General features: G+C 61.2%; 1 protein-coding gene and 1 pseudogene across 5 annotated transcripts in view; both read left to right on the forward strand.

Annotated features, from left to right (window-relative positions):
• The first annotated feature begins 25 nt into the window (after positions 1 to 25).
• Positions 26 to 17,495, forward strand: BRD9 (bromodomain containing 9). 4 transcript variants are annotated; one of them, XM_081280902.1, is made up of 16 exons: positions 26 to 147; positions 1,855 to 2,069; positions 2,255 to 2,387; positions 3,598 to 3,658; positions 4,023 to 4,167; positions 5,522 to 5,632; positions 6,107 to 6,282; positions 8,033 to 8,165; positions 9,303 to 9,378; positions 10,307 to 10,402; positions 10,979 to 11,111; positions 11,597 to 11,708; positions 14,265 to 14,303; positions 15,007 to 15,106; positions 16,203 to 16,370; positions 16,908 to 17,495. In XM_081280902.1, the coding sequence occupies exons 1-16, from the start codon at positions 96 to 98 to the stop codon at positions 17,006 to 17,008; spliced, it is 1,851 nt and encodes a 616-aa protein (XP_081137028.1). In that variant the 5' UTR covers positions 26 to 95; the 3' UTR covers positions 17,009 to 17,495. The 4 variants fall into 4 exon arrangements, with proteins under 4 accessions (XP_081137028.1, XP_081137029.1, XP_081137030.1 ...); XM_081280903.1 differs by having other exon boundaries at positions 6,167 to 6,282; XM_081280904.1 differs by having other exon boundaries at positions 6,170 to 6,282.
• Positions 17,496 to 17,607: 112 nt separating this feature from the next.
• LOC308642177 (phosphatidylinositol-3,5-bisphosphate 3-phosphatase MTMR14-like) overlaps positions 17,608 to 24,932 on the forward strand; it is a 60,692-nt pseudogene continuing 53,367 nt past the window's right edge. Inside the window, exon 1 of the transcript XR_014024381.1 lies at positions 17,608 to 17,687. The product of XR_014024381.1 is annotated as a phosphatidylinositol-3,5-bisphosphate 3-phosphatase MTMR14-like (transcript). The remainder of the gene's footprint in view (positions 17,688 to 24,932) is intronic.

A 24,932-nucleotide genomic window follows, 5' to 3' on the forward strand; every position in this document is an offset into this window, starting at 1 on the left:
TCGGCGGCTGCGGAGCCACTTCCGGAGCCACTTCCGGCGGGCGCGGGCCGGGCCTCGGGCGGCCGCGCTCCCGCGGGTCCGCCGCCGCCGCTGTCATGGGCAAGAAACACAAGAAGCACAAGGCTGAATGGCGCTCGTCCTACGAGGGTGCGCGGCGAGGGTGCCGGGGGCCTGGGCGGGGAGGGTGGGGCTCTGGGGTCTGGACGGCGGGGTGCTGGGGTCCTGGGGTCCTGGGCAGGGAGGGGCCTGGGTAGAGAGGGTGCCGGGGCTCTGGGGGTCTGGACGGCGGGGTCCTGGGGTCCTGGGGTCCTGGGCAGGGAGGGGCCTGGGTAGAGAGGGTGCCGGGGCTCTGGGGGTCTGGACAGCGGGGTGCTGGGGTCCTGGGGTCCTGGGGTCCTGGGCAGGGAGGGGCCTGGGTAGAGAGGGTGCCGGGGCTCTGGGGGTCTGGACGGCGGGGTGCTGGGGTGCTGGGGTCCTGCGGGGAGGGGCCTGGGTAGAGAGGGTGCCGGGGCTCTGGGGGTCTGGACGGCGGGGTGCTGGGGTCCTGGGGTCCTGGGCAGGGAGGGGCCTGGGTAGAGAGGGTGCCGGGGCTCTGGGGGTCTGGACGGCGGGGTCCTGGGGTGCTGGGGTCCTGGGGTCCTGGGCAGGGAGGGGCCTGGGTAGAGAGGGTGCCGGGGCTCTGGGGGTCTGGACGGCGGGGTGCTGGGGTCCTGGGATCCTGGGCAGGGAGGGGCCTGGGTAGAGAGGGTGCCGGGGCTCTGGGGTCTGGACGGCGGGGTGCTGGGGTCCTGGGGTCCTGGGCAGGGAGGGGCCTGGGTAGAGAGGGTGCCGGGGCTCTGGGGGTCTGGACGGCGGGGTGCTGGGGTGCTGGGGTCCTGGGCAGGGAGGGGCCTGGGTAGAGAGGGTGCCGGGGCTCTGGGGGTCTGGACGGCGGGGTGCTGGGGTCCTGGGGTCCTGGGCAGGGAGGGGCCTGGGTAGAGAGGGTGCCGGGGCTCTGGGGGTCTGGACGGCGGGGTGCTGGGGTCCTGGGGTCCTGGGCAGGGAGGGGCCTGGGTAGAGAGGGTGCCGGGGCTCTGGGGGTCTGGACGGCGGGGTCCTGGGGTGCTGGGGTCCTGGGGTCCTGGGCAGGGAGGGGCCTGGGGTCCTGGGCAGGGAGGGGCCTGGGGTCCTGCGGGGAGGGGCCTGGGTAGGGAGGGTGCCGCGGCTCTGGGGGCCTGGACAGGGAGATGCTGGGGTCCGGGGTGGGGAGGGGCCTGAGGTCCTGGGTGGGGAGGGTGCTGGGCTCTGGAGGCCTGGGCAGAGAGGGTTCGGGGTCTTGGGCCGGGAGGGTGTAATGGGGACCTGGGCAGGGGTCACAGGATTGGGCAGGGCAGGTGGGGGGGGTTCCGGAGTGGGTGGAGAAGGGTCCTAAGGTCCTGGGCTAGGTGGCAGGCAGAGAGGCCTAAGTGGGTTCCCAGGTTCTGGGGAGAGGGCATGGGAGAAGAACTTAGGCTGAGGATGGGGGATCCAGGTTGGTGTCCCCCGAAATTGGCTGGTCCCGGGTCACCTGCCCTAGAGCACCCTTGCTGCCTTGCCTGCGGACCTCCTCTCCTGCCCTTTCCCTGCCTGCCTTCCCCTCCCTTTGCCAGCAGCAGCTCCTCTGACTGGTGAGGGTGTGACCTACAGCTGCAGCAAGGGGAGGGGCTGCTGGTAAGGGAACTGGCCTTGTTCCTTCCCTGCATGGTAATGGGCTTCCAGTGGAGGGAGGAGTTCTGCCAAGCTGCCTTTGCCCAGGGTTCTGGCAGCTCCTCGGCCTTACCCTGGGGCTGTGGGTTCTGCACGTGCCAGTACTCAGCGGCCCTGGCCTGTGTGCAGATTATGCAGATGCTCCACTGGAGAAGCCTCTGAAGCTGGTGCTCAAGGTGGGCGGGAGCGAGGTGACCGAGCTCTCGGGCTCAGGCCATGACTCCAGCTACTACGAGGACCGGTCAGATCACGAGCGGGAGAGACACAGAGAGAAGAAGAAGAAAAAGAAGAAGAAGTCAGAGAAGGAGAAGCATCCAGATGACGAGGAGAGGAGAAAGCGGAAGGTGGGGTCATGGCTGGGACTGCTGCGGGGCTGCAGGAGCTGCAGACCACAGGCCAGTGGCTTGCTGTGGGCACCTGGGGCTGGTCCCTGGCTGCTCTGTAGCAGGGTCTCGGAGGGGTGTCCCCTGGACTGAGGCAGAGGCATGCGTCTCCTGCTTAGGCAGCTGTCACTCTGCCTGCCTCACAGGAGGAGAAGAAGCGCAAGAGGGAGAAGGAGCACTGTGACACAGAGGGAGAGGCAGATGACTTCGACCCTGGGAAGAAGGTGGAGGTGGAGCCACCCCCAGATCGGCCGGTGCGAGCTTGCCGGACACAGCCAGGCAAGAGATGGGTGGCTCTGTTCAGGGAGCCTCTTGGGAGAGGCTGGTGCTCTCCTGGGCCAATGCGAGCGTGCTCTGGACCCAGGGTTCCCACCCTCATCTGCTTGTGGCCTTTAAAAACCCTTTAACCCACAAGCTAAGCAAGAGTTATTCACTTTTAAACACTCACGAAAAGAAAAAGGCAGGTGCCTCAGAGACCTGAGGTGTATGACCTCACTCCTAGATTGTTTTATCTGGCCTTCACAGAAATATCTGGCCAATTTTGAGTCTAAAAGTTTGCTTTTATCTGCCTTGTTGCTCCAAATGGAGCAGTGCCAGGTGAGCGACCCCAAGTTGATCTCACTCTAGACATGGGCAGGTCAGTGGAAGTGGGTGGTCCCCTGGGAGAAAGTACCTAGGTGGGTCTAGACTCCCTTCAGATGGCTGCAACTGAAGTGAAGGAGGTTGGGGTGGTCTTCAGTTAGCTCCTGCCCTGGGCTGTGTGCCAGGGCTGGTGTCTGGCTGGAGTTCCCAGCTCATGGTCTTTCCTTTGGACCTGCATCCCCAGATGTCCTACAGAAGTTGGCATCCTGTGCTTCCCAGACAGCTGGGAAACTGCGGCAGCTGGGTGGGACATTAGGGACATGACAAGGAGGCTACTGCTGGGTTTTTCAGACCAATAGGAGCCATGTGGTATGGCTGCCCAGAGGCCAGTTCTGCAGAGCTTGTGACTCCCCTGTACGGCTGTCTTGGGGTCTTTTTCCTTGGCCTCCTCCAGGTTGGGGGACTGTAGGCATGAAGCAGCGGGCCTGAGAGATGTCACTGCCTGTGGGAGGGCCTGCAGCCAGCGCAGCCCCAGGGTGCCGCCGGGGTTAGTAATGGGTGCTACGTGGTGCACCCTGCTCGCTCAAGAGCATCACAGCCAGAGCCGTAGGTACCGCTGTTGTCCTCAGGAGAACTTTGTATGGCATGTCCAGGCCCATGCTTCAGGCCCTTGCCCAGGATGCGCCAGGCCCAGTTGAGTCTGAGCTGGGAACAGCCTGAGTGGCAGGTCTGTGCTGCTGAGGTAGGGGTCTGAGACGGGTGCTGTGGGCACCCGTCCCGCCCAGCAAGCCGACAGGAGCCGCGGAGTCTGAGTGGTCTGTGTGCACGTTCTTGCTTGGACTTGACGTGCTGGGAGATGAGGGCCCAGCCTCACGTGGCTCGTCTCTGCTTTCTTTCTGATGGGCAGCGGAGACCGAGAGCACGCCCATCCAGCAGCTCCTGGAGCACTTCCTCCGCCAGCTGCAGAGGTGAGCCCTGTCTTCCGTCCACAGTGTCCCCTGCCCTGTCGTGTGCCTTCCCAGGGGGCTCACAGTCCAGCCAGGGTGGGAAGATCTGCGAGATGAGGGCAGGGCTGGGGCCAGAGTGCAGCCCGGAGGTGGCTGGGGCTTGGGCCAGAGGCACGGCTGGTGCTGGCCGCCTGGAGGTGGGAACTGAGGCAGGAGTGTGTCCTGCTTCAGCGGCTGTCACAGCCTGAAGGCGCAGGGTGGGCTCTACCTTTGGGAAGCAAAGTTCAACCTGGTCAGTTTTAAGTTTTCTGATCGCGAGGATCTTTGTGTGGCTTAGAAATCTAGGTTTAAAGTTTGTCCTCTTTAAAGGCGTCTTTGCTTTCAGAAAAGACCCTCATGGGTTTTTTGCTTTTCCTGTCACGGATGCAATCGCTCCTGGATATTCGATGATAATAAAACACCCAATGGACTTCGGCACGATGAAGGACAAGATCGTGGCCAACGAGTACAAGTCGGTCACAGAATTCAAGGTAAGTCCGTGCTTTCTGGCACACCTTGTAGCTCCGTGAATGTCTGGCACACCTCTCGCTCACCTCGGTTCAGCGTAGCTGGACGTGTCCGTGGGCAGGGTCCTGGGGGTCCACAGACAGCAGGAAGGAAGTGGGTTGGCTGTGGGCCTTCCCTGCAGTGGGGAGGCTGAGCTGTGTGCTGTGGGCAGTCGGAGACCTTAGGTCATCGCGCTGGTCACACAGGGCTTGTCCACAGGTATGAGGAGTGTGTCTGGGTGGCCTGGCTCACAGTGGGTATTGGGAGCAGCATGATCCCCTTGACTCCACTTCTGTCCTGTGTGTTTGGTTTTGTTATTCTGGGAATGCTTGTTTCTCCTGGACGCTCTGCTCTTGGCTCCGCGTGAGTTTGCGCTTGCCCCTGGTGAGGCAGGAGGAACACAGGCCATACTGCTCTGGGCTACATCTGGGGTGGCTCTGGAGAGCTGCAGAGTGGGCTGGCTTGGCGCTTACCACAGCAGTGCAGGAAAGGTGGTTGGAGGGGCTTCCTGTGAGAGACCAGCGAGGCCAGGGCCAGGCGTGAAGCACTGCTCCCCAGGTCCTCCCCAGGTCCCAGCCTGGGGTCTGCGAGTTGCTGGCTGAGGGCAGAGGGGCAGCACTCCGCCAGGTGTCCTCCAGAGCCGTTGGCCTGGAGGTGTGTGGCTGCGCTGCCTCACTTCCCTGGGGACACTGGCAGAGCGCTGTCAAGGACACAGGTGGCGTGTTGCCAGCTAGCGGACGGCTCTAGTGCCCCTCACTGTGGGAGGCAGGTGCCCAGGGATCTGGGGTGGCAGGCATGCCAGCATCTCTGGGTGAGAGCTGCTCAGCGAGGCTCTCCTCACCAGGGGACATCTTCCTAATAGTTTCAGGAAACTTGTAGATGGCATTCCAAGTTCCCTGCTTGGAGAGACCTTGGAGGCAGGGGAATCGTGGTGCCCACTGTCACCTTGTCCCTTAGTTCTACCCAAAAGAACTTAACATTGCTGCCAAGTCCTGTCTTGGTCCATATCCCTGCTGGAGAGAGGTGGGCTGGAGGGGGAAGCAGGGGACCTGCCTGTGTCCCTCTCAGACACGCGTGTCGTGCCCAGGGAGGTCAGAGACAGTGGCCCGTGTCCCTCACAAACACGCCAGGGAGTCAGAAACAGTGCCTACTTTTCACGGGGAATCTTCAAAAAACACAGACCCATGAAAAACTGCGCATGGCTCTGAGTTCTTGAAAACTGCCGTTCAGATCACAGGGTGGAGAGGACTAGACCCCACTCGTTCCCAGCCCTCCCCGGGCTCCTGTTCACATGGCACCTCCAGCCTGAGGAGCCTTCTGACCTGCTGCTCTCTCCAGGCAGACTTTAAGCTGATGTGTGACAACGCGATGACCTATAACCGGCCTGACACCGTGTACTACAAGTTGGCCAAGAAGATCCTCCATGCCGGCTTTAAGATGATGAGCAAAGTAAGGGGCCTCCGACGGCGGCCCGAGGGCCAGACCACACTGTGGCTTCCGTGTGACAGAAGCACGGCGAGTGACACCCATTCATCCGCCTCGCCCGCCGCCCTGCCTGGCGGCCTCTGCTGGGCTCCCTCTCCTGCGCAGAGTAGCTGTGAGGGCTGGGGGTGGAGGTCCTGCGCTGGGCCGACTGCAGTGCTGCCGTGGGTGTGCCTGGCAGGGCACTGTCCCACAGGACGAGGGGCCTCCCAGGTCTGCCTGCAGTGTCCCCTGCCCGTGGGGGCTGCTTGTTGGCTCTGGTTGTTCCCCCATGGGCTCTGGGCTGCATCCCTTGGTGCTGAGCCCGTGCCCACTGGCACTGCTGTGCTGGGAGCTAGCTGTGGGCCAGGTGAGGCGGTGGCCACCATCCCATCCCATCGTCATGGCCCTGTGGCTGTGAGGGAGAGGTAAAGTCCGCTGCTCTGTCCTTTCTGATTCTAGGAGCGGCTGTTAGCTTTGAAGCGCAGCATGTCGTTTATGCAGGACATGGATTTCTCTCAGCAGGCAGCTCTCTTGGGCAGTGAGGACGCGGCCGTTGAGGAGCCCGTTCCTGAGGCTGTGCCTGTACAAGTAGAAACTGCCAAGAAGTCCAAAAAGCCGAGTAGAGAAGCCATCAGGTGAGGCTCCGGGGCGGGCCCCAGAGAGGAGAGGCTGCAGGTGGCCAGGTGGAAACTGGCAGGAGCTTCTGCAAGGAGGCAGCTGCTCCAAGCCTGCGGGTCCTGCCAGGCACTGGGCGGACTCAGCACGGCCTTCCCTGCTGGCCTGCAGCGTGAGGAGGATGAGGGCCCTTGCATGGGTGGCCTTGGCCTCGTCTCAGAGCGGCCTGTGGGCCAGGGTCCTCGGGTCACTTCCGTAGTGTGCTGTGGTTGCCTAGCACACGCTGTTATTCACCATCCTGCTCTCACAGCAATGCCCGCCTCTGGTGGGCACGGGAGGCAGGAGGCCATGTTGAGGCTGGTGCCTTGTGCTGGACCAGGCGTGGCATGGGGCCCTCTGGCCAGGCCTGCAACACATGCACCGACTGGTCATTGAAGTGCCTTCCGTTCTGTTGGTGTGATATTTCTTGGCCACTCCTGGGGCAGCCCCTGGACAAGCACCTGCTGACGGCCTCTGCTGTGCCTGTCCCTGCGTACGGGAGGCTCAGTGGCCCGCTCTGGGTAGCCAGCACTCATGGAGAGTTTTGTCTTGCCACAAGACAGGCTCTCTGTGCTGCCTCTGTGGCTAAATAGATGCTGGACTGGAGGAAAGGGCAGCCTGGTGGTCAGGAAGCAGGTGGGCACTGCAGGCTGCAGCTGACTAGAGGTCCTCCAGGGGGCCCTCCTCTTTGTGCCCAGGCCTGGAGTTTCACAGTGCAATTGGTCTTAGGAGGCTGAGCATGGAGGCTGGCACGGTGCAGTCCCCTGCGGCAGCACCTGCTGAGGCCTCGCAGGAACCCTTGTGAGCTGTTTCCTCACCAGCACATCTGGCCCGTGACCTCGTGGCTCTGCTTTGAGCCACAGATGCAGAACACACCCAAGTTGCACAGAGTGGGGACACCCAGCTGGCCAGGGCTGCGTGTCTGTGCTGCGTACCTGCGTACCTCCTCTAGTGGCCTGGGTCACGAGGTTGAGAGGACGGAGGGCGCGATTCCCAATGCAGACCCGTGTGCTCCAGTGCCTTCTGTCGTCTCCCTGCAGGACACCAGCTGCCTTGTGGGTGCCTGGCCTCCTGCTCAGGGCTCAGACCTGCAGAAAGTCTCCGAACGTCCAGATCTCAGGCGGGGCCTTGTCAGGTTGTGTCATAGGCCTTGCCTGAGTGTCAGCCCAGTGCTGTGGAGCCCTGCACTGTGGCTCTCGATGACATCCTTCCCGTGATGGGTTTCCAGGGTGCTGTCGTGGCAGTGACTGAGAGGGACACCCTCACATAGGACCTGCCCTTGCTGCAAGCAGCTCTTAGCCATTCAGACCCCTGCCCTACACAGGGGGAGGCCCTGCATCTGCTTCAACTCTGCAGGAGGCAGGCCTCTCAGCCATTCGGCCAGATGTCCTCTGCCCCCGGACCCTGGCTACGCTGCTCTGGGTCCAGACCTGCTGACAGCCACACCTAGCTCTGCCCATGCGTGGTGCTCATGGTCTGTGGCTCCCATGGTGCCTTGGATGAGAATGCTGTCCCTCTCTCCTTGTGCTTAAGGGGAGTGCTCCTTTAGTTGGACTGGGAGCAGGTGCTCTGCACACGACACCCCCCCACCCCAATTCCCACAGGAGCCTTGTCTTTGGGTAGAAGCATGAGAGGTGCCTGGGGCTTAAAGGGGCCCACGCCACAAGCTGCCAGCCTGTGCGTGGGGCATGCTAGGCGGAGAGTCTGACGCCCGGTGTCCCTGCCCTCCAGCTGCATGTTCGAGCCTGAGGGGAATGCCTGCAGCCTGACGGACAGCACGGCGGAGGAGCATGTGCTGGCTCTGGTGGAGCACGCGGCCGATGAAGCCCGGGACAGAATCAGCCGGTTCCTCCCTGGTGGCAAGGTAGTGCCCCGGCCCCTGGCCCAGGCATTCATGTGTGTCACCAGCACGGCCCTCAGAGTCAGGAGGACACCACCACAGCCCTACAGTGCCTTGCGAGGGGACCACTCAGGCGCAGCACTGCCCTTTATCTTGGGAGAGTCCAGGTCAGAGGGCACACCAGCTCCTTGGTCCTCCTGGCCTTATTTCCTCAGAAAGGCCCCAGTGTGGCCCATTGGCAGGGCCACCAGTAGCCAGGATGTACCCCTCACCATGTAGTGCCCGGCCCGTCTTCTCATTGCTTGGTGTGGGCCCTACCTACTAGCCTCCCCGCCGGCCAGGCCTCTTTGCAAGGAGTGTTCGAATGTCCCCGACAGGGTGCTCCTCGCTTGCCCTGGTCTGCCTGTGCAGCGGCAGTAGCTCCGGCGCTGTTTGCTCCACTGCTCCTGCCCCTGTTCTGCCTGTGTGTGGCCCAGTGCGTCCGCATGGTTGAGCACGTGCTGCCCAGCCCCCGAGCCCTGCGCCCCTGGCTCCCAGTCTTGCCATCGCCTGGTCTGGGAGGACTCTCGAGAGTGCACGCTGATGGCACGCGAGGAAGCTTAAACACACCGGGTGTGGCCCATGCCTGGAACCCCAGTGACAGAGAAGCTGAGGCAGGAGGATGGCAAGTTCAAGGCCAGCTGGGCAACTTGGAGAAACCCCAGCCACTTGGCAAGACCCTGTCTCAAACAAAAAACAGAAGGGCTGGGGTGTATCTCACATAGATGCCCCGGGGTTCAGTCCCAGTACCAGACAGACAGAAGTAGGAAGCTAAGTGATGGTGTTGGGTGGTGGTCCAGGGACCTCAGGCTGCTCCGTCCGAGCCAGGATTGCTGTGCGGCCAGGCTCAGTTCTGCTGGGCAGGCGGGTTTGCACACAGATTGGGCACCAGGTGCTGGGCGAGGCCTCTGGCAGAGCTGGAAACGCGTGGGCACAGGGCTCCTGATGGATCTGCATGGACCTGGGTTGGCCTCAACTCGGACATGCTCTCCACCAAAAGCTCTGCGTCCACCCCACACCAGAGGCCGCTTCACTCTCTAACCATGTGGCAAAGCCTGGCTCCTGCTGCCCTCCATTGTGGGGTGCTGTCCCAGGGCATGCTCAGGTGCTGCTTCCTTGCAGATGGGCTACCTGAAGAAGCTTGGAGACGGAAGCCTGCTTTACAGCGTGGTGAATGCAGCCGAGCCAGATGCTGATGGTGGGTGTCCCACCCAGGGTCTGATTTTCAATTGCCTGACCTTTGCCCTTTGCCCCCTGTGCAGGCTCAGTGATGCAAAGCCCATGTCACTGGGCCATATGTCCATGCTGCTGGTGAAGGGTCAGCATCACAGCTGCCAGGCTTCCTACTCTGCACGTACCTAGGTGCCGCATGTGTGCAGGGAGGCCAGTCAGCCTCATGGTGGGGACTTGGGCACCGGCCTGCTGAGCTCCAACAGAGTAGCAGGGATGGTCACAGCAGGTGAGAGGGCTGGGCCCCTGCCTGGCGGGTGCTCTGGCCCCAGGAAGCATCCCCAGGCAGGAGGGGAGACTGCCCCAGGCCTGATTCACTGGGATCCGGACGCACCTGCAGCACGTGGGGAGGGTGGTATGTGGCCACGCTGGCTTGGCTTCCCCACAGCCTGCCCAGGTGCCCACACACCTTGTGGCACTGCCTCGCCCAGCCACGTTAGCAGGTTGACTGGTGTTCTCCAATGTGTACAGGATGTCACCCCAACCTCTAATGCTTAGCTGGGGTGACCGCAGTGTTCTCTAAGAGAACAGGTGAGGCCATTGGTACCTAGGTCAGACAGTGCCAGGATAGGTGGCTGTCGGGAGTGCAGGGATCTGCTCCGAGCCTGGCGTGGCGGGAGAGAGGTGGCTAGCAGACGTGCAGCTGGCAGCAAGCTGTGGCGGCTGCCGCTGCTTGGCTGTGGGCAGGGTGGGCGAGGCTTTCTCTGGGCTCTGGCCCTGCGTGAACGCTGTGGGGAGCCTGGGTGGCCAGGCCAAGACCTCTTGATGCCGTTGCCCTTGGGGTGGCGAGAAGCGGAGCGGGGAAGCAGCCTCGAGAGCCCAGGTCAGCCCGCCAGCCCTCCTGCCTGGGCCTGCCGGCTGCCGGCTGCCTACCCACACCTCCCGTCTTCCTGCAGAAGAGGAGACGCACCCTGTGGACCTGAGCTCGCTCTCCAGCAAGCTGCTCCCAGGCTTCACGACGCTGGGCTTCAAAGACGAGAGAAGAAGCAAAGGTGTGCCGGCTGGCCGCAGCCCCGCCACGCCCCGTCCTCCCTGCCACACTTCGGCCTCTCCTTACGGGCTTGAGGTGCAGCCCTGTTTCAGAGCGTGCGTTGAGCACTGATCTGTACCCCCTGGTTGTAGGGTTTCTTCTGTTTTCTGTCCCTTTCTGGGGTCGGAATGCGTCCCTGTCCTCCTTCCCTTCCTGTGGTCAGTGTGCTATCAGCAGGGCCCATGGGTTCAACTCCAGTCTACCCCGGGAGAACTCTCCATTCCCATCTGGGCCCCCCAGCCTCACGCGTGTCCCTCTGCTGGCGGCACAGCCTGGGCTGGGAGCACCGCCTTCTCAGCCCCGGTGCCCCGTCCCTGCCCTTCACGCCTGTGTGGGGGACACTGGCGCCTGCCTCCAGTACACTTGTCACTTGCAGGGACTTCCGTGTCCAGAGGCGTTCTCTTGGCCACATGGCAGGAGGGCACTGGTGTCTGTGGGTGACGTCCTGGTGGCGTTGAGCTGGCCCAGCAGGGACAGCTACCACCAGGAACAGAGGTGCCTGCGGCTTGGCTCTGATGTCCCACTGTCCCCGTTCTAGTCACGTTCCTGTCCAGCGCCAGCACTGCGCTGTCCATGCAGAACAACTCTGTGTTTGGTGACTTAAAGTCGGATGAGGCAGAGCTGCTGTACTCGGCCTACGGAGACGAGACGGGCGTGCAGTGTGCGCTGAGGTAGGCGTGGCTGCCCAGGCTGGCCCTTGGAGTGGCCACGGGAGCGGGGCAGCAGTCTCCTCTGGCTCTCAGCAGTGCCCCAGCCTGCCGCAGGTCATCACCAGAGAGGACCTGTCACAACCGTGTGCAGGTGACCTGGGCGGCTACTGAGGAGCTGTGTGCTCAGGGCCTTGCTTCACCGCTGTATGGGAAGCCTCTCCAGGGCGACCAGTCTGCTGGGGCACTGCCACATGCTTCACCACCTCCCCTGTGGCCATCTGGCTTGCTGTGCTTTTAGCCCCACCCTGCAGGCACGGCCTCCTCCAGGCGGGTGGAGGTGGCCAGTCTGTGTGGGACGGTCATGTGTTTACCATTCCCTGACTTGGTTTGCTCCTGGTGATCTTCACCTTCAAGGCCCCTTGGGTTGATCTGGAGGACTCTGGTGGGCAGCAGTCCTTGAGGGTAGACAGGGCCTTTAGCACACTGTCTCACACGGTCCCCTTTAGCCTGCAGGAGTTTGTGAAGGATGCTGGCAGCTATAGCAAGAGAATGGTAGATGACCTCCTGGACCAGATCACGGGAGGAGACCACTCGAGGGTGCTCTTCCAGCTGAAGCAGGTGGGTTGTGCGTGTGGCGTGGCCCAGGGAAGAAACTTGTCCACCCTGCTGTGTCCTTGGGTGACAGGGTGCTGTGGACCAGGAGTTGTCTCCTGAGGACACTGGCTGTGTGGGCCCCCTTTTGGAGCTCCTGTCCTGCCCTGGACAGGGCCCTGAGCTCCTCTTGCAGCAGCCTGTGGGGCTCCTGCAGCCTGGGGTCTGGTGGTCCTCACCTGTCGAGGCGAGGCCTCTGGGTTGGCCTGGAGGGCTGGCCTTTGCCTTGTGTTTGAACCGCTGTCCCTCCTGAGGGACGGGATCCCAGCTCTGGGGTCCGCTTTGTGTTTTGTTCCGATGTGTTTTCTTCAGGCTCTGGGTCTCAGGCTGCAGCCCCTGCAGCGTCCCCAGCTTCCTGCTACCCCAGGCCAAGGGTGCACATGCCTTTTAAAAAGGAGGCGGGGCTCCGGGACTGCTGCCCTCTGGCTGCAGGGCTACACCTGCATCAGGCTCCTGCTGGGGGTGTGCCACGCACGGCCTGTGAGGTGACACCGCCTGCTCTCTCACCTCCTGCTGGTGCCTCTTGCCTTTCCTGGGTCCCGGCACGACTTGGATGCCCTGGTGTCAGCTCAGCTGCTGCTAGTGCCCCCCCCCCCACCGCCGCATGTTGTGGTCTTGTGTGAGTGTGTGGTTGGTTGGGCTCTGACTAGTTTCTGTTGCTATGGCTTCCAGTTGCCATGGGCCTGGGTGTGAGGGCAGCAGCTGGGCAGCAGGGGGCTGGCGCAGACTCCCCAGGAGGCCCTTGCTGGGGGGAAGGGAGCTTCACCAAACTGCTCTTGGGCCTTGTGCAAACCCCTGGTTGCTGCAGGCCGCGAGGTTTCCTGAGGTCGCGTGGTCTCGCGAATCCAGCTATTCTCCTTCCCATCTGTCTCCTGCCGCCCCGGTAATGCCCACCACACTGCCGTGGGGCTGCTCCTGGAAGAGGCCCATCGGCCACTGTGCAGGCCTGTGGGTCCAGCCGTGTTGGCTGGATGCAAGGTGTCCACAGTCTGGGCGACCGTCTGCAGCCACATGTGGCTGCTGGAAGTTACCTCTGGCTAGTCGGGGTGTAGGTCGGCCTGGGTCAGCCGTACCCAGAATTCTGACAACAGACAGGGGCATAGAGGCCTTCCACTTATGAACCTTATCTCCTGAGGGCTGGGGATACCCAGGAACAGGTTAGGCAAGCACTCTACCACTAGCCACCTCAGTCCTTGTGGGTCATTTTGTGTGGACCTCACGTTAAAAGGTTTTTTGTTTTTTTTTTTTTTTTTGGTGGTACTGGGGATTGAATCCAGGGCCTTATGCATGCAAAGCAAGCACTGTACCAACTGAGCTACATATACCCAGCCCCAATAAAAATGTCTCCAACACACTGAGAGTACCGTGGCTGCGAGAAGTCCTGCAGTAGATGGTGTGGCATCTGTGCCTGTCAACCACATTGGTGGCTTCTGTCATGTTCCTGGGGAGTGCTGGCTTTCATCTTGACAGAAGGCCAGCGCTTGTGGCTGGCTGGGAGCTTAGTCTGGGTGTGGAGTGGCACTGCTGGTCTACTCTGGCGGCCTGGGTGACATTGGGATGTACCTGTGCCCTGGGCACAGAGGGCATCTGGGTGCTGGAGCTTTACCTGCCATGCAGGTCCCTCGGACTCCACTAGCCCTGCGCCACAGCCCTCCAGCTGAGGGTCCCTCTGGCAGGAGGCCAGCCCCTCTGCAGGTGGTGCTGCTACAGGTGGAAGCCACAGCCGGAGGGGACATGACTCCTGAGGCCTGGGGTGGCACTGGACTGCAGAGCAGTGGCTCTTCTGGGTGATTGGTGTGAGAACGGAGTGATGGGATGCCTGGCAGGCACTGCAGGGTGTGGGGAAGGCCTGGGACGGTCGCTAGTGAGGGGCAGGTGGGAAGAACAGGGTCGGCTCATTGAGGGGCCAGTGGAAGGGACAGGGCCGGCTCGGTGAGAGGCAGGTGGGTAGGACAGGGCCGGCTTGGTGAGAGGCTGGTGGGAGGGACAGGGTCGGCTCAGAGACGTCCTGGAAACAGACGTGGGGACAGACTCTGAATGACTGTTTTGGGGAACGTGTGCAAAGCTAGGATGCTTTCAAGGGAACACTCCTGTCGGAGCACAGGACTGCAGGTGGTGGGAGATGCGTGGCCCATGGCCCTGCCTGCCCTGTGCACATGCCCCCCTCGGCACCCAGCATCTGGGGTAAACCATCTGGCCTGCTTGTGCTGCTGCCCCTGGCTTATATTAAACATCCTTGGCTGCAGGCACGGCCTTGGGACCCTCTGCCCCTGCGTCCCCCACCTTTCAGGCACCCCCCACCCAGCACTGCTACAGAGTTCGGCTGGCAGAGGCGTGTGGGCCTGTGGTGGCTGCCTTTGCTGCCAGCTGAGGAGCCCTGTGGGACCTGGTCTCCCCTGGGATGTCATGAAGTTGGCTGGGAGCTCCCAGGGCTGTGCAGCTCTTGCTTGTGGTGATGTAAAGAGGTTGCCCTGCATGAGAATGGCCTTGGAAGACCGGGTGTCCACCTGTGTTCCTTTGCAGAGAAGAAGCGCGCCTCCGAGGCCTGCAGATGAAGTAAAGGTGGGTTTCTCGAGTGCACATGGAGCTGGACGAGCTTTTGCATGGCAGCGCTGGGTCTGGCCCTGGGGGCTGCAGGACAGCGCCTGCTGCGTCTCTGGGAACAGGTTCTTTCTGAGGGAGTGTGAGTTGTGGGGCTTCTCTCCTTCCCGGCCTGTGGTGCTGTCCTCAGGGTGGGCAGGGGCCATGGCACCTGAGTGGCCTGTCCTGTGGAATGGGGCCATGGGCCCTTGCTGCAGAGCCTGCCACTGGCTGGCAGGACAGCTCCTGCAGACTTGATCTCGGGCCATCTGCTGTGGGTTGGGCCTGGGGTCCCCTGGAGCTTGAAGAGGCCATAGGCCTGGGTGTGAGGGCAGCAGCTGGGCAGCAGCTGGGCAGCAGGGGCTGACAGCACCCTGGGCTGGTGCAGACTCCCCAGGAGGCCCTTGCTGGGGGAGATGGGAGCTTGGCTGTGGGATGGCCATGGGACCTTGGATGTGGTCCCACGTCCCCAGCATGCCTGAGTCCTTGGAAGGTGACAAGTCACTGGCTTTGAATGACAGCAGGCACTGGGCAGTCTGAGTTTGTCCCTGGACATGGACTTGTGTGTCCACCTATGTGCTGCAGCCCAGTGTCGCCCGACGGCAGCTTCAGAGCCAGGGCTGTCCCTTGGCGCCCTGGGAAGGGTGTGGCTGTGCTGGGTACCTCAGGCTGCTCCTCTCCACAGGCTGGGGACCCGTTGGGCGACGGCGGCTCTGTCCTGGACTTCATGTCAGTGAAGTCGTATTCCGAGGCTTCTCTGGACATGTCCATGCTCAGCTCTCTGGGTGAGTCATGCTGGGCACGTCCCTTTGGCCTCTTGCGTGCCTGCCCAATGTGGCATGATGGGACATGAGTGCTTGGCCCCAAATTCTGGAGCCTCCCGAGGAGGGGGCCCAGCCAGCCAGCAGCACAGCCCAGGCTTACTGATGGGCCTGGGATGTGGTCAGTGCAGAGGATGGGCCCCCACCGTGGAGTCTGCTGCAGCTCCAGGGGTCGAGTCAGCGGAGCGGACCGGAGGACCCTGCTGGTGTCCGCGGCAGCGCTGCTTGGCCGGAGCCCCACCCTGTTGCCAGTGCAGGTCACGTGGGGGACAGATCGTCTGCTCACAGGAGGGTGCCTCCGTGTCGCTGGACCAGTGGCTGTGGAACGTGGGCTCTGCTATCCTGGGCACCACTTCAGATGCCACCTCTCCCCCTGCAGCAGGAGCTGTGGGTGCGCTGAGGCCATGCCTGCCTCCTGGGACACTGTCCCTTCCCTCTCTCCTGCTGGAGCGTCCTGCTTTCCCTCAGAGTCCCCCGGGCATACGTGGCAGGGTCTGGGTGTTTCTTGGGTGTCAGGGTTTACTCCACTGAGTGCCAGGGCACACAGCTCGGATGGGTGGCCTTTGTTCTGTGGCCATAGGTGGTTTGGAGGCCTTGGAGCCTTTCCAGGCAGAGGGAGGCCCCAGCCTCGCTTGTGTAGGGCAGTGGAGGCCCCTGACTGGCCACACCCTTCCGAGGGTTTGACTGGCCCGGCCATGGGATGCAGGTCATCACACATGTGCTTGGGGTGCTGGTGCGCCCAGCGACGGGTCTGGGGACTTCTTCCCTGGCTGGGTGGTGCCCTCTTCAGCCCCTGTGTGGCCGCTGGCTTTCTGTGGTTCACGTGGGAGCCCAACCCAGATGTCCTTGTTGTGGCCCAGGCTCTTCACAGGGTTTGAGCACCCAGTAGGCTGGCCAACAGGGCTTGGCCTGAGGGGTCCTGGAGCTTCTGTCCATCCCCGTCCTGCAGCTAGGCGCCCTCCACTGTGAGCTCCCCATCCCCCATAGCTGACCGGGCCCTCTCCTGTGGGCCGGCTGTGGGCCCAGCTGAGCCCGGGGCATGCCGCTCTCTCCCCCACAGGGAAGGTGAAGAAGGAGCTGGACCCCGATGATGGCCACTTGCACCTGGATGAGACCACGAAGCTGCTGCAGGACCTGCATGAGGCGCAGGCCGAGCGAGGGGGCTCCCGGCCGTCCTCCAACCTCAGCTCCCTGTCCAATGCCTCCGAGAGGGAGCCGCACCCCCCGGGTAGGTGGCCAGGCCACAGGCTGGGGCCCAGGCTGCCTCTGCCTCTGTGCCCAAGGGCCTCAGTGGGTGCAGCTGAGCGGGTGCCACAGTGCTATGGGGGCCCCTGGCTGTGCGCCCTAGTCCAGCTGTCCCTGCGGGTTCCTCTGCCGTCAGGCGCTAGGCTGTTCTGGTGGACCCAGGGGGCATTTCTGCTGGGCAGAGTGCAGTGGCATCTGGGCGGGGCACCCCTGCAGTGGCACGTGGGGTTGGCTCAGGCACATCCTGCTGTCCCTTGTGACTCACTCCTCCTGGGATGGGGGCAGAGCCCAGGCCCACTGTGCTGAGCCAACGTCCCCCGTGGACGGCCGCCCACCCAGCACTGCTCTCCTGGCTGCCAGGGAGTGCCGGGGCATTCTGGGAGCAGGATGCACGCCGGCTTGCCAGGGCCGTTGGAGAAAGTCCTCCTTGTGATCAGGCTGCGGCTGGGCTGCGCCCGGGAGCCAGTGGGCAGCGTGGGTTTCCGTGTCATGTGGACACAGTGCTCCCTCACACTTGCAGGGAGCCCTTCTCACCTCAGCGTTGGGGAGCAGCCGGACGTGACCCACGACCCTTACGAGTTTCTGCAGTCCCCAGAGCCCACCGCGTCCGTGAAGAACTAGCTCTCGGTGGTCCCAGGCCCTTTGCTCCAGTTTTGCCTGTGTCTGTGGTTTCTGCCATGAGACAGAGACTTTGACCTTGTCCCCTTGTGTGCAGGCAGTGGCCTGGGGTGGGGATGCTCGTCTGGGCTGTCACGTCAGCGGCACAGAGGCCCAGCAGCACTGGCACAGCCCCGAGTCCTGAGCGCCACAGGAGCTGAGGTGTGGGGTAGAGCGCTGAGTTGAGGGGCCTGCCCCGCCGTGTGTCAGGTGCCAGTTTGTGCCCACCAAAGCCCACTCCCTGTGCCCCTGAGGGCTGCTCAGGGCTGGCTGGGCAAGGCAGCGGGTCCTCCCATGTGATCGCCAGACCTGAGCCTCGCAGTCCCTGGAAGAGGGCGAGCTGTCCTCTGGGCAGGAAGGTCAGCCGGGAGACGTCTGGAGTTGAGCTTCTGCTGAGCCTGTCGCGTCTGCAGAGTACTGTACACAGCCTAATAAAGGACTTCTTAGATGCCGGGCGAGACGGTTTCTGCCCTGCTAGGCTGTGGGCGCTTCTGCTGGCCTGCCCCCTTGGGGACTTCCGTCGGCTCCAGGGACTGGGCACAGAAGACACCAGGCCCTGGGGAGTAGGGCTACGGCTGGAGAGGCCTGTGGGCAGCACACAGAGTTCAGAACATGCATGGCCCCACGGCCCCCTGAAAGCAGGGTCTGTGCCACTGGACTGAGGGTGGGAGGGGCCAGCATGTCCTCCCTGTGGGCAGACCCCAGCCCACAGCCACGCAGTGCAGCACAGCCTGTGGTCCTGGCCTCAGTAGTGCCACTTTCCCCCAGGCTGTCCCTGTCCTGTGCCCCCAGCCCATCCCTGGGTTGGCATAGCAAAGGCAGGATGGCATCCACAGGCTCCGTGGGAGTCCTGCTCGCTCCCCTCAGCCCTCGGGCCAGACCTTGTACTGTACAGCAGTGTCCTGTGGGGTGCACGATGTGACCTCACAGGGCAGGGTCCCTCCCTGGGCATCCCTGCTGTGCAGCCCGGAGTCCTCCAGCTTGGCAGACATGGCCCTGGTGGGCGCCCCAGCTGGCGTCTGGAGGCCCCTGGGCCGAACTGGTGCTCTAGCTCCTCGCGCCCCAACCTGAGCCACAATGGAGTGGGGCGCGTGGCCCCCAGACAGCCCCGTGCCCCGTCCACTCTCAACCCTTCTGCACGCAGCCCTCACCCTTTCTGCAGCAGAAACCCAGCGTAGACCTGCTGCTGACCATGTCAAAGGCCATATCTGTGGCACTAGATGTGCTCACGGCCTGTGTGGCCCCTTCCTCCCTTGGGCCCATCTGTGTCCAGGAATGGTGAGCTGTCTGGGGGTGTCAGGGATGCCTTGCCATGGCCTTGCCTGCACCCCGGGCACTGCCCAGCTCCAACTGGCTGGTGGGACCCTGCTGCAGTCAGAGGGCAGACTGGGCAGCCCAGATCGCAGAATGGGGTTCCTGCCTGCCTCTGCCTCCTGCTTACACGGGCCCATGGCCAGCTCCTGGGCCCCAGAGGAGCTGCTGTGGAGGGTGCTACATGGCTGCTGGTGCTGCCCAGCCCCTTGCTGTGGCCCTGGGCCTTCCATGGCTGCTGTTGAGGTGGCCACTGCTCATCAGGGCTAGGACAAGGGGCAGGAGTTGCAGCGGCCACCACACCCGTGTATCTCTGAAAGAAACTGCGGACCAGCCGGCTAGGCCTGGAGGTGCTGCCCCCTCTCCCCACATAGCCTGGGTGTGGCCACCAGTCCTGCTCTTGGTTCTCCATGGGGGCTCTGCAGTGACCACTGGCTGCCAGTCACAAGAGCCCACAGCTGTACCCCTGGCCAAGGCCACACTGCTGGTCCATGGGGCAGGGCCTGCTGTGCAGGACCAGCCCTCACCCCTGCCTCAGTGCAGCGCCTCTGGGCCACCAGCCACTCTGGGATCCGTGGTCCCCAAGGGACCCTGAGGATTTGTTGCAGATGGGTAAACTGAGGCAGTGCCCCATCTCCTGGTGTGTGGCTGAGCCTATCTGTGGTTGGCTGTTGCATCCCTCTGGGCGCCAGCGCCCCCATCCAGGGAGGGGAGGCAGCCCCCTCTCCTGGCTGTGCATTTACTGAAGGCCTCCTACCGGAGCCCGGGAGCCCAGGAGCCTGGGAAAGGCAGAGTTGCCCTTGGCTACGGGGCAGGGTGTGCCATTGTGTGTGTGGAGTGCCTGCAGCAGGTATGCAGGTGGGTATGCACGTGTGGAAGTGTGTGCCACAGGGAGTGTGGGGCACTGCGTGCAGGTACACGTGGGTGCATGTGGGCATGTGTGGGTGTGTGCAGGTACCTGTGGGCATAAGTGTATCTGTGCAGGTTTGTGGGTTGTGCTGTTGGGAGCATGTGAGTGTATGCAGAGTGTGTGTGGGTGCATGTGGGTGTGCCAGGTGTAGGAGTGTGCATGTGTGAGCAGGTGTATGGGTATGTGCAGGTGTGTCAGGTCTACCTCATCGTACTCAGAACAGGGAGAGCAGTCTGTTGTCAGTGACACTGGGTGACCTGGTGGCCACAGCTGGAAGCGCTTGCTTTCATTATGGGTGAAGGAGTTGGTTGGCCCTGTGGCGCGTCCACCCTGCAGCCAGGCTGTGAACACAGCGAAGAAGACACCCTCAGAGCCATTCTGGGCTGCAAAGACCTGCTGTTGCCCCCTGGTCCAGCAGCACCCGTGGGAGCTGGGAGCTATCCATGTTCCTGGGCCGTCCAGAGCAGAGGCCCCAGTTCTGGGGAGCCTGGGGTCCCTGACCACCCACTTCTTACCACGCCTGCCTCCCCTCTGTCTTCCTTTCAAGCACACCTCCACCTGTCTGCCAGTGACTTCGAGTTGCTGGTCTTGGTCACCGGCCTCCCGTATACCCTGACATGGTCGGCTGCCTATCGGATGGTGGACTCTGCCCAGTGTGGGCTCTGGGCAACAATCAGAGCCTTGGACTGGCAAGGTGGGCCTGGCTGCAGATGGCTTCCTTGGATGGCACCTGAGGGGTCACTGGGAAGGGAATGAAGGGAAGTCATCAGCCCTCCTGTCCAGCTCCACAGGGACACAGCAGCTGGTCCACACAGGGGCCTTCAGATAGTTGTTGGACCCACAAATAGGAACTGAGAATTTCCTGAGTTTAAGGCCTGAGTCTGAGAGATGGGCTCAAGGGAGGAGGAGAGGACACTGTGTCTGGCCCTTGGGAGAACACAGGCCTTCTCCAGCAAACCAGGCAGTGTCCACATGCTTAATCGGCCTCAGCCATCCAGACGCACGGCCACCACAGAGGGGCAGCCTGCCAGGCGGTCAGGGTGGCACATCTGCCTGGAATACTCTGCAGGCAGCGCGGGTATCTCAGCTTCTGGAGCAAACAGCCAACAAGATCCAACCTCGGCCAGCATGAGCTGTTGACCCTGGAGTCAGAGGCCCGCAAGCTGGTGGCTTGTCATTAGGGAGTGGGACAAGAGTTTCCCAGTCAGTGTGAGTGGCAGGCAAGCTCTGCCTCACGTCCCCTGTGAGGAGCCCCGACAGGACTGAGCCGGGTCTGCAGCCTGTAGCTTCCGCTGTTGCTGGGATGAGGCTTTGTGAGGCACCTGGGTTCCGTGGCTGCCACGAGGACCAGGAGGCCCTCCACTTCCCAGCACCGAGTTCAAGGTGTGCCTTTGGTGCTCAGCCTGGTGTGACAGAGGCGGCAGTTGGAGGGGACTCTGCTGCAGTTGGGCTTCTCAGCCCCGGGCCTGGCAGCCACCCTCTGAACTCATCTGTGTTCTGCAGGCAGCGTGCGCCGATCGCAGGTGGTGGTTCCCCCGGAGCTGGCGGGCTTTCTGTCTGGTGAGGCTCAGGAGAGGGGTCTCTGGGGCAGGACGTGGCCTGCAAGCTTCCTGAGGGCGAGTGGGCACAGGGCTGCTGGAAGAAAGGAGGGCTCACAGGTGGGGACGGGCCACTCAGGAGGGCAGGCAGTGGGTGGAAGCCAGGGGCCGTGCAGAAGGGACCAGGAGCGCCAGGGCAGCTCACAGGGGTGACGGAATGGGAAGCAGGCGTGGCCCTGCTGCACTGTTGTGATGGCAGTGTGGGACCATGGGCACCTGACACCAGCCCTGGAGCAGAATCCCGCCTCCAGGGAAGACCAGGAGGCCTGAACCACAGTGGCCACAGAGGGGCCCCACGCCCCAGCCCCAGCAGTGCTGGCTCCTGCCCCCAAGGTCGAGGTCCCCAGTGTCAGGAGGCACTGCTGGGCGCCCCTCCTGGAGCCCCTCCAAGCCTGGTGGAATGAAGGAATGAGGGCCCAGCTCCCCCCGAAGGGCCTGCCTGGGAGGGGCTGTGGAGAGGAGGCAGAGGGCAGAGGAGGCTGGGACGGGGTGGCTTCGGCCACGTCAGGAAGCAGATGAGGCAGCTGGGACAGATGTGCTTCTGTGTGCCGTGTATGTGATTGTGCTGCGTGTTGTGTTGCAGGGGGTGTGTGCTGTGTGTGCTGTGTTGCAGGTGGTGTACGCTGTGTGTTATTGTGTGTTGTGTTGCAGATGATGTGTTCTGTGTGTTATTGTGTGTCGTGTTGCAGGTGGTGTGTGCTGTATGTTATTGTGTGTCGTGTTGCAGGTGCTGTGTGTTATTGTGTGTCGTGTTGCGGGGTGTGTGTGCTGTGTGTTACTGTGGGTCCTGTTGCGGGGGGTGTGTGTTGTGTGTTATTGTGTGTCGTGTTGCGGGGGGTGTGTGCTGTGTGTTATTGTGTGGCGTGTTGCGGGGGGTGTGTGCTGTGTGTTATTGTGTGTCGTGTTGCAGGGGTGTGTGCTGTGTGTTATTGTGTGTTGTGTTGCGGGGTGTGTGTGCTGTGTGTTATTGTGTGTCGTGTTGCGGGGGGTGTGTGCTGTGTGTTATTGTGGGTCCTGTTGCAGAGGGTATGTGCTGTGTGTTATTGTGTGTCGTGTTGCAGGTGGTGTGTGCTGTATGTTATTGTGTGTCGTGTTGCAGGTGCTGTGTGTTATTGTATGTCGTGTTGCAGGTGGTGTGTACTGTGTGTCATGTTGCAGATGATGTGTTCTGTGTGTTATTGTGTGTCGTGTTGCAGGTGGTGTGTGTTGTGTGTCATGTTGCAGGGAGTGTGTGCTGTGTGTTATTGTGTGTCGTGTTACAGGGGGTGTGTGTTGTATGTTATGTGTTGTGTTGCAGGTGGTGTGTGTTGTGTGTCATATTGTGGGGGGTGTGTGCTGTGTGTTATTGTGTATAGTGTTGCAGGTGGTGTGTGCTGTATGTTATTGTGTGTTGTGTTGCAGGTGCTCTGTATTGTGTGTCGTGTTTCAGGGTGTGTGCTGTGTGTTATTGTGTGTCCTGTTGCAGGGGGTGTGTGCTGTGTGTTATTGTGTGTTCTGTTGCGGGGGGTGTGTGCTGTGTGTTATTGTGTGTTGTGTTGCGGGGTGTGTGTGCTGTGTGTTTTTGTGTGTTGTGTTGCAGGTGGTGTGCGTTGTGTGTCATGTTGCAGGGGGTGTGTGCTGTGTGTTATGTGTTGTGTTGCAGGTGGTGTGTGTTGTGTGTCATATTGTGGGGGGTGTGTGCTGTATGTTATTGTGTGTTGTGTTGCAGGTGCTGTGTATTGTGTGTCGTGTTTCAGGGTGTGTGCTTTGTGTTTTTGTGTGTCCTGTTGCAGGGGGTGTGTGCTGTGTGTTATTGTGTGTCATGTTGCAGGGGGTGTGTGCTGTGTGTTTTTGTGGGTCCTGTTGCAGGGGGTGTGTGCTGTGTGTTATTGTGTGTCGTGTTGCAGGGGTGTGTGCTGTGTGTTATTGTGTGTCGTGTTACAGGGGGTGTGTGCTGTGTGTTATTGTGTGTCGTGTTGCAGGGGGTGTGTGCTGTGTGTTATTGTGTGTCCTGTTGCAGGGGGTGTGTGCTGTGTGTTATTGTGTGGCGTGTTGCAGGTGGTGTATGCTGTGTGTTATTGTGTGTTGTGTTGCAGGGGGGTGTGTGCTTTATGTTATTGTGTGGTGTGTTGCAGGGGGTATGTGCTGTGTGTTATTGTGTGGCGTGTTGCAGGGGGTGTGTGCTGTGTGTTTTTGTGGGTCGTGTTGCAGGGGGTGTGTGCTGTGTGTTATTGTGTGTCCTTTTGCAGGGGGTGTGTGCTTTGTGTTATTGTGTGGCGTGTTGCAGGGGGTGTGTGCTGTGTGTTATTGTGTGTCCTGTTGCAGGGGGTGTGTGCTTTGTGTTATTGTGTGGCGTGTTGCAGGGGGTGTGTGCTGTGTGTTTTTGTGGGTCGTGTTGCAGGGGGTGTGTGCTGTGTGTTATTGTGTGTCCTGTTGCAGGGGGTGTGTGCTTTGTGTTATTGTGTGGCGTGTTGCAGGGGGTGTGTGCTGTGTGTTATTGTGGGTCGTGTTGCAGGGGGTGTACGCTGTGTGTTATTGTGTGTCGTGTTGCAGGGGTGTGTGTTGTGTGTTATTGTGTGTTGTGTTGCGGGGTGTGTGTGCTGTGTGTTATTGTGTGTTGTGTTGCAGGGGGTGTGTGCTGCGTGTTTTTGTGGGTCGTGTTGCAGGGGGTGTGTGCTGTGTGTTATTGTGTGTTGTGTTGCAGGGGGTGTACACTGTGTTATTGTGTGTTGTGTTGCAGGGGGTGTGTGCTTTGTGTTATTGTGTGGCGTGTTGCAGGGGGTATGTGCTGTGTGTTATTGTGTGTTGTGTTGCAGGGGGTGTGTGCTTTGTGTTATTGTGTGTTGTGTTACAGGGGGTATGTGCTGTGTGTTATTGTGTGTCCTGTTGCAGGGGGTGTGTGCTGTGTGTTTTTGTGTGTCGTGTTGCAGGGGGTGTGTGCTGTGTGTTTTTGTGTGTCGTGTTGCAGGGGGTGTGTGCTGTGTGTTATTGTGTGTCCTGTTACAGGGGGTGTGTGCTGTGTGTTTTTGTGTGTCGTGTTGCAGGGGGTGTGTGCTGTGTGTTATTGTGTGTCCTGTTGCAGGGGGTGTGTGCTGTGTGTTATTGTGTGTCCTGTTACAGGGGGTGTGTGCTGTGTGTTATTGTGTGTCCTGTTACAGGGGGTGTGTGCTGTGTGTTTTTGTGTGTCGTGTTGCAGGGGGTGTGTGCTGTGTGTTTTTGTGTGTCGTGTTGCAGGGGGTGTGTGCTGTGTGTTATTGTGTGTCCTGTTACAGGGGGTGTGTGCTGTGTGTTATTGTGTGTCCTGTTGCAGGGGGTGTGTGCTGTGTGTTATTGTGTGTCCTGTTACAGGGGGTGTGTGCTGTGTGTTATTGTGTGTCCTGTTACAGGGGGTGTGTGCTGTGTGTTATTGTGTGTCCTGTTGCAGGGGGTGTGTGCTGTGTGTTATTGTGTGTCCTGTTACAGGGGGTGTGTGCTGTGTGTTTTTGTGTGTCGTGTTGCAGGGGGTGTGTGCTGTGTGTTTTTGTGTGTCGTGTTGCAGGGGGTGTGTGCTTTGTGTTATTGTGTGTCCTGTTACAGGCGGTGTGTGCTGTGTGTTATTGTGTGTCGTGTTGCAGGGGGTGTGTGCTCTGTGTTATTGTGTGTCCTGTTGCAGGGGGTGTGTGCTGTGTGTTTTTGTGGGTCCTGTTGCAGGGGGTGTGTGCTGTGTGTTATTGTGTGTCCTGTTACAGGGGGTGTGTGCTGTGTGTTATTGTGTGTCCTGTTACAGGGGGTGTGTGCTGTGTGTTTTTGTGTGTCGTGTTGCAGGGGGTGTGTGCTGTGTGTTTTTGTGTGTCGTGTTGCAGGGGGTGTGTGCTGTGTGTTATTGTGTGTCCTGTTACAGGGGGTGTGTGCTGTTTGTTTTTGTGTGTCGTGTTGCAGGGGGTGTGTGCTGTGTGTTATTGTGTGTCCTGTTGCAGGGGGTGTGTGCTGTGTGTTATTGTGTGTGCTGTTACAGGGGGTGTGTGCTGTGTGTTATTGTGTGTCCTGTTACAGGGGGTGTGTGCTGTGTGTTTTTGTGTGTCGTGTTGCAGGGGGTGTGTGCTGTGTGTTT

This window comes from Spermophilus citellus, assembly GCF_964194105.1.
Source record: "Spermophilus citellus genome assembly, chromosome: 1".
Classification (NCBI taxonomy): domain Eukaryota; kingdom Metazoa; phylum Chordata; class Mammalia; order Rodentia; family Sciuridae; genus Spermophilus; species Spermophilus citellus.

Excerpts from the sequence above, each read along its gene's own strand:
- BRD9 (XM_081280902.1), top strand. The coding sequence starts at position 96 with ATGGGCAAGAAACACAAGAAGCACAAGGCTGAATGGCGCTCGTCCTAC. Across the intron at positions 11,709-14,264 it reads TGCTCTTCCAGCTGAAGCAG|AGAAGAAGCGCGCCTCCGAG; the intron begins GTGGGTTGTGCG and ends GTTCCTTTGCAG. Across the intron at positions 15,107-16,202 it reads GTCCATGCTCAGCTCTCTGG|GGAAGGTGAAGAAGGAGCTG; the intron begins GTGAGTCATGCT and ends TCTCCCCCACAG.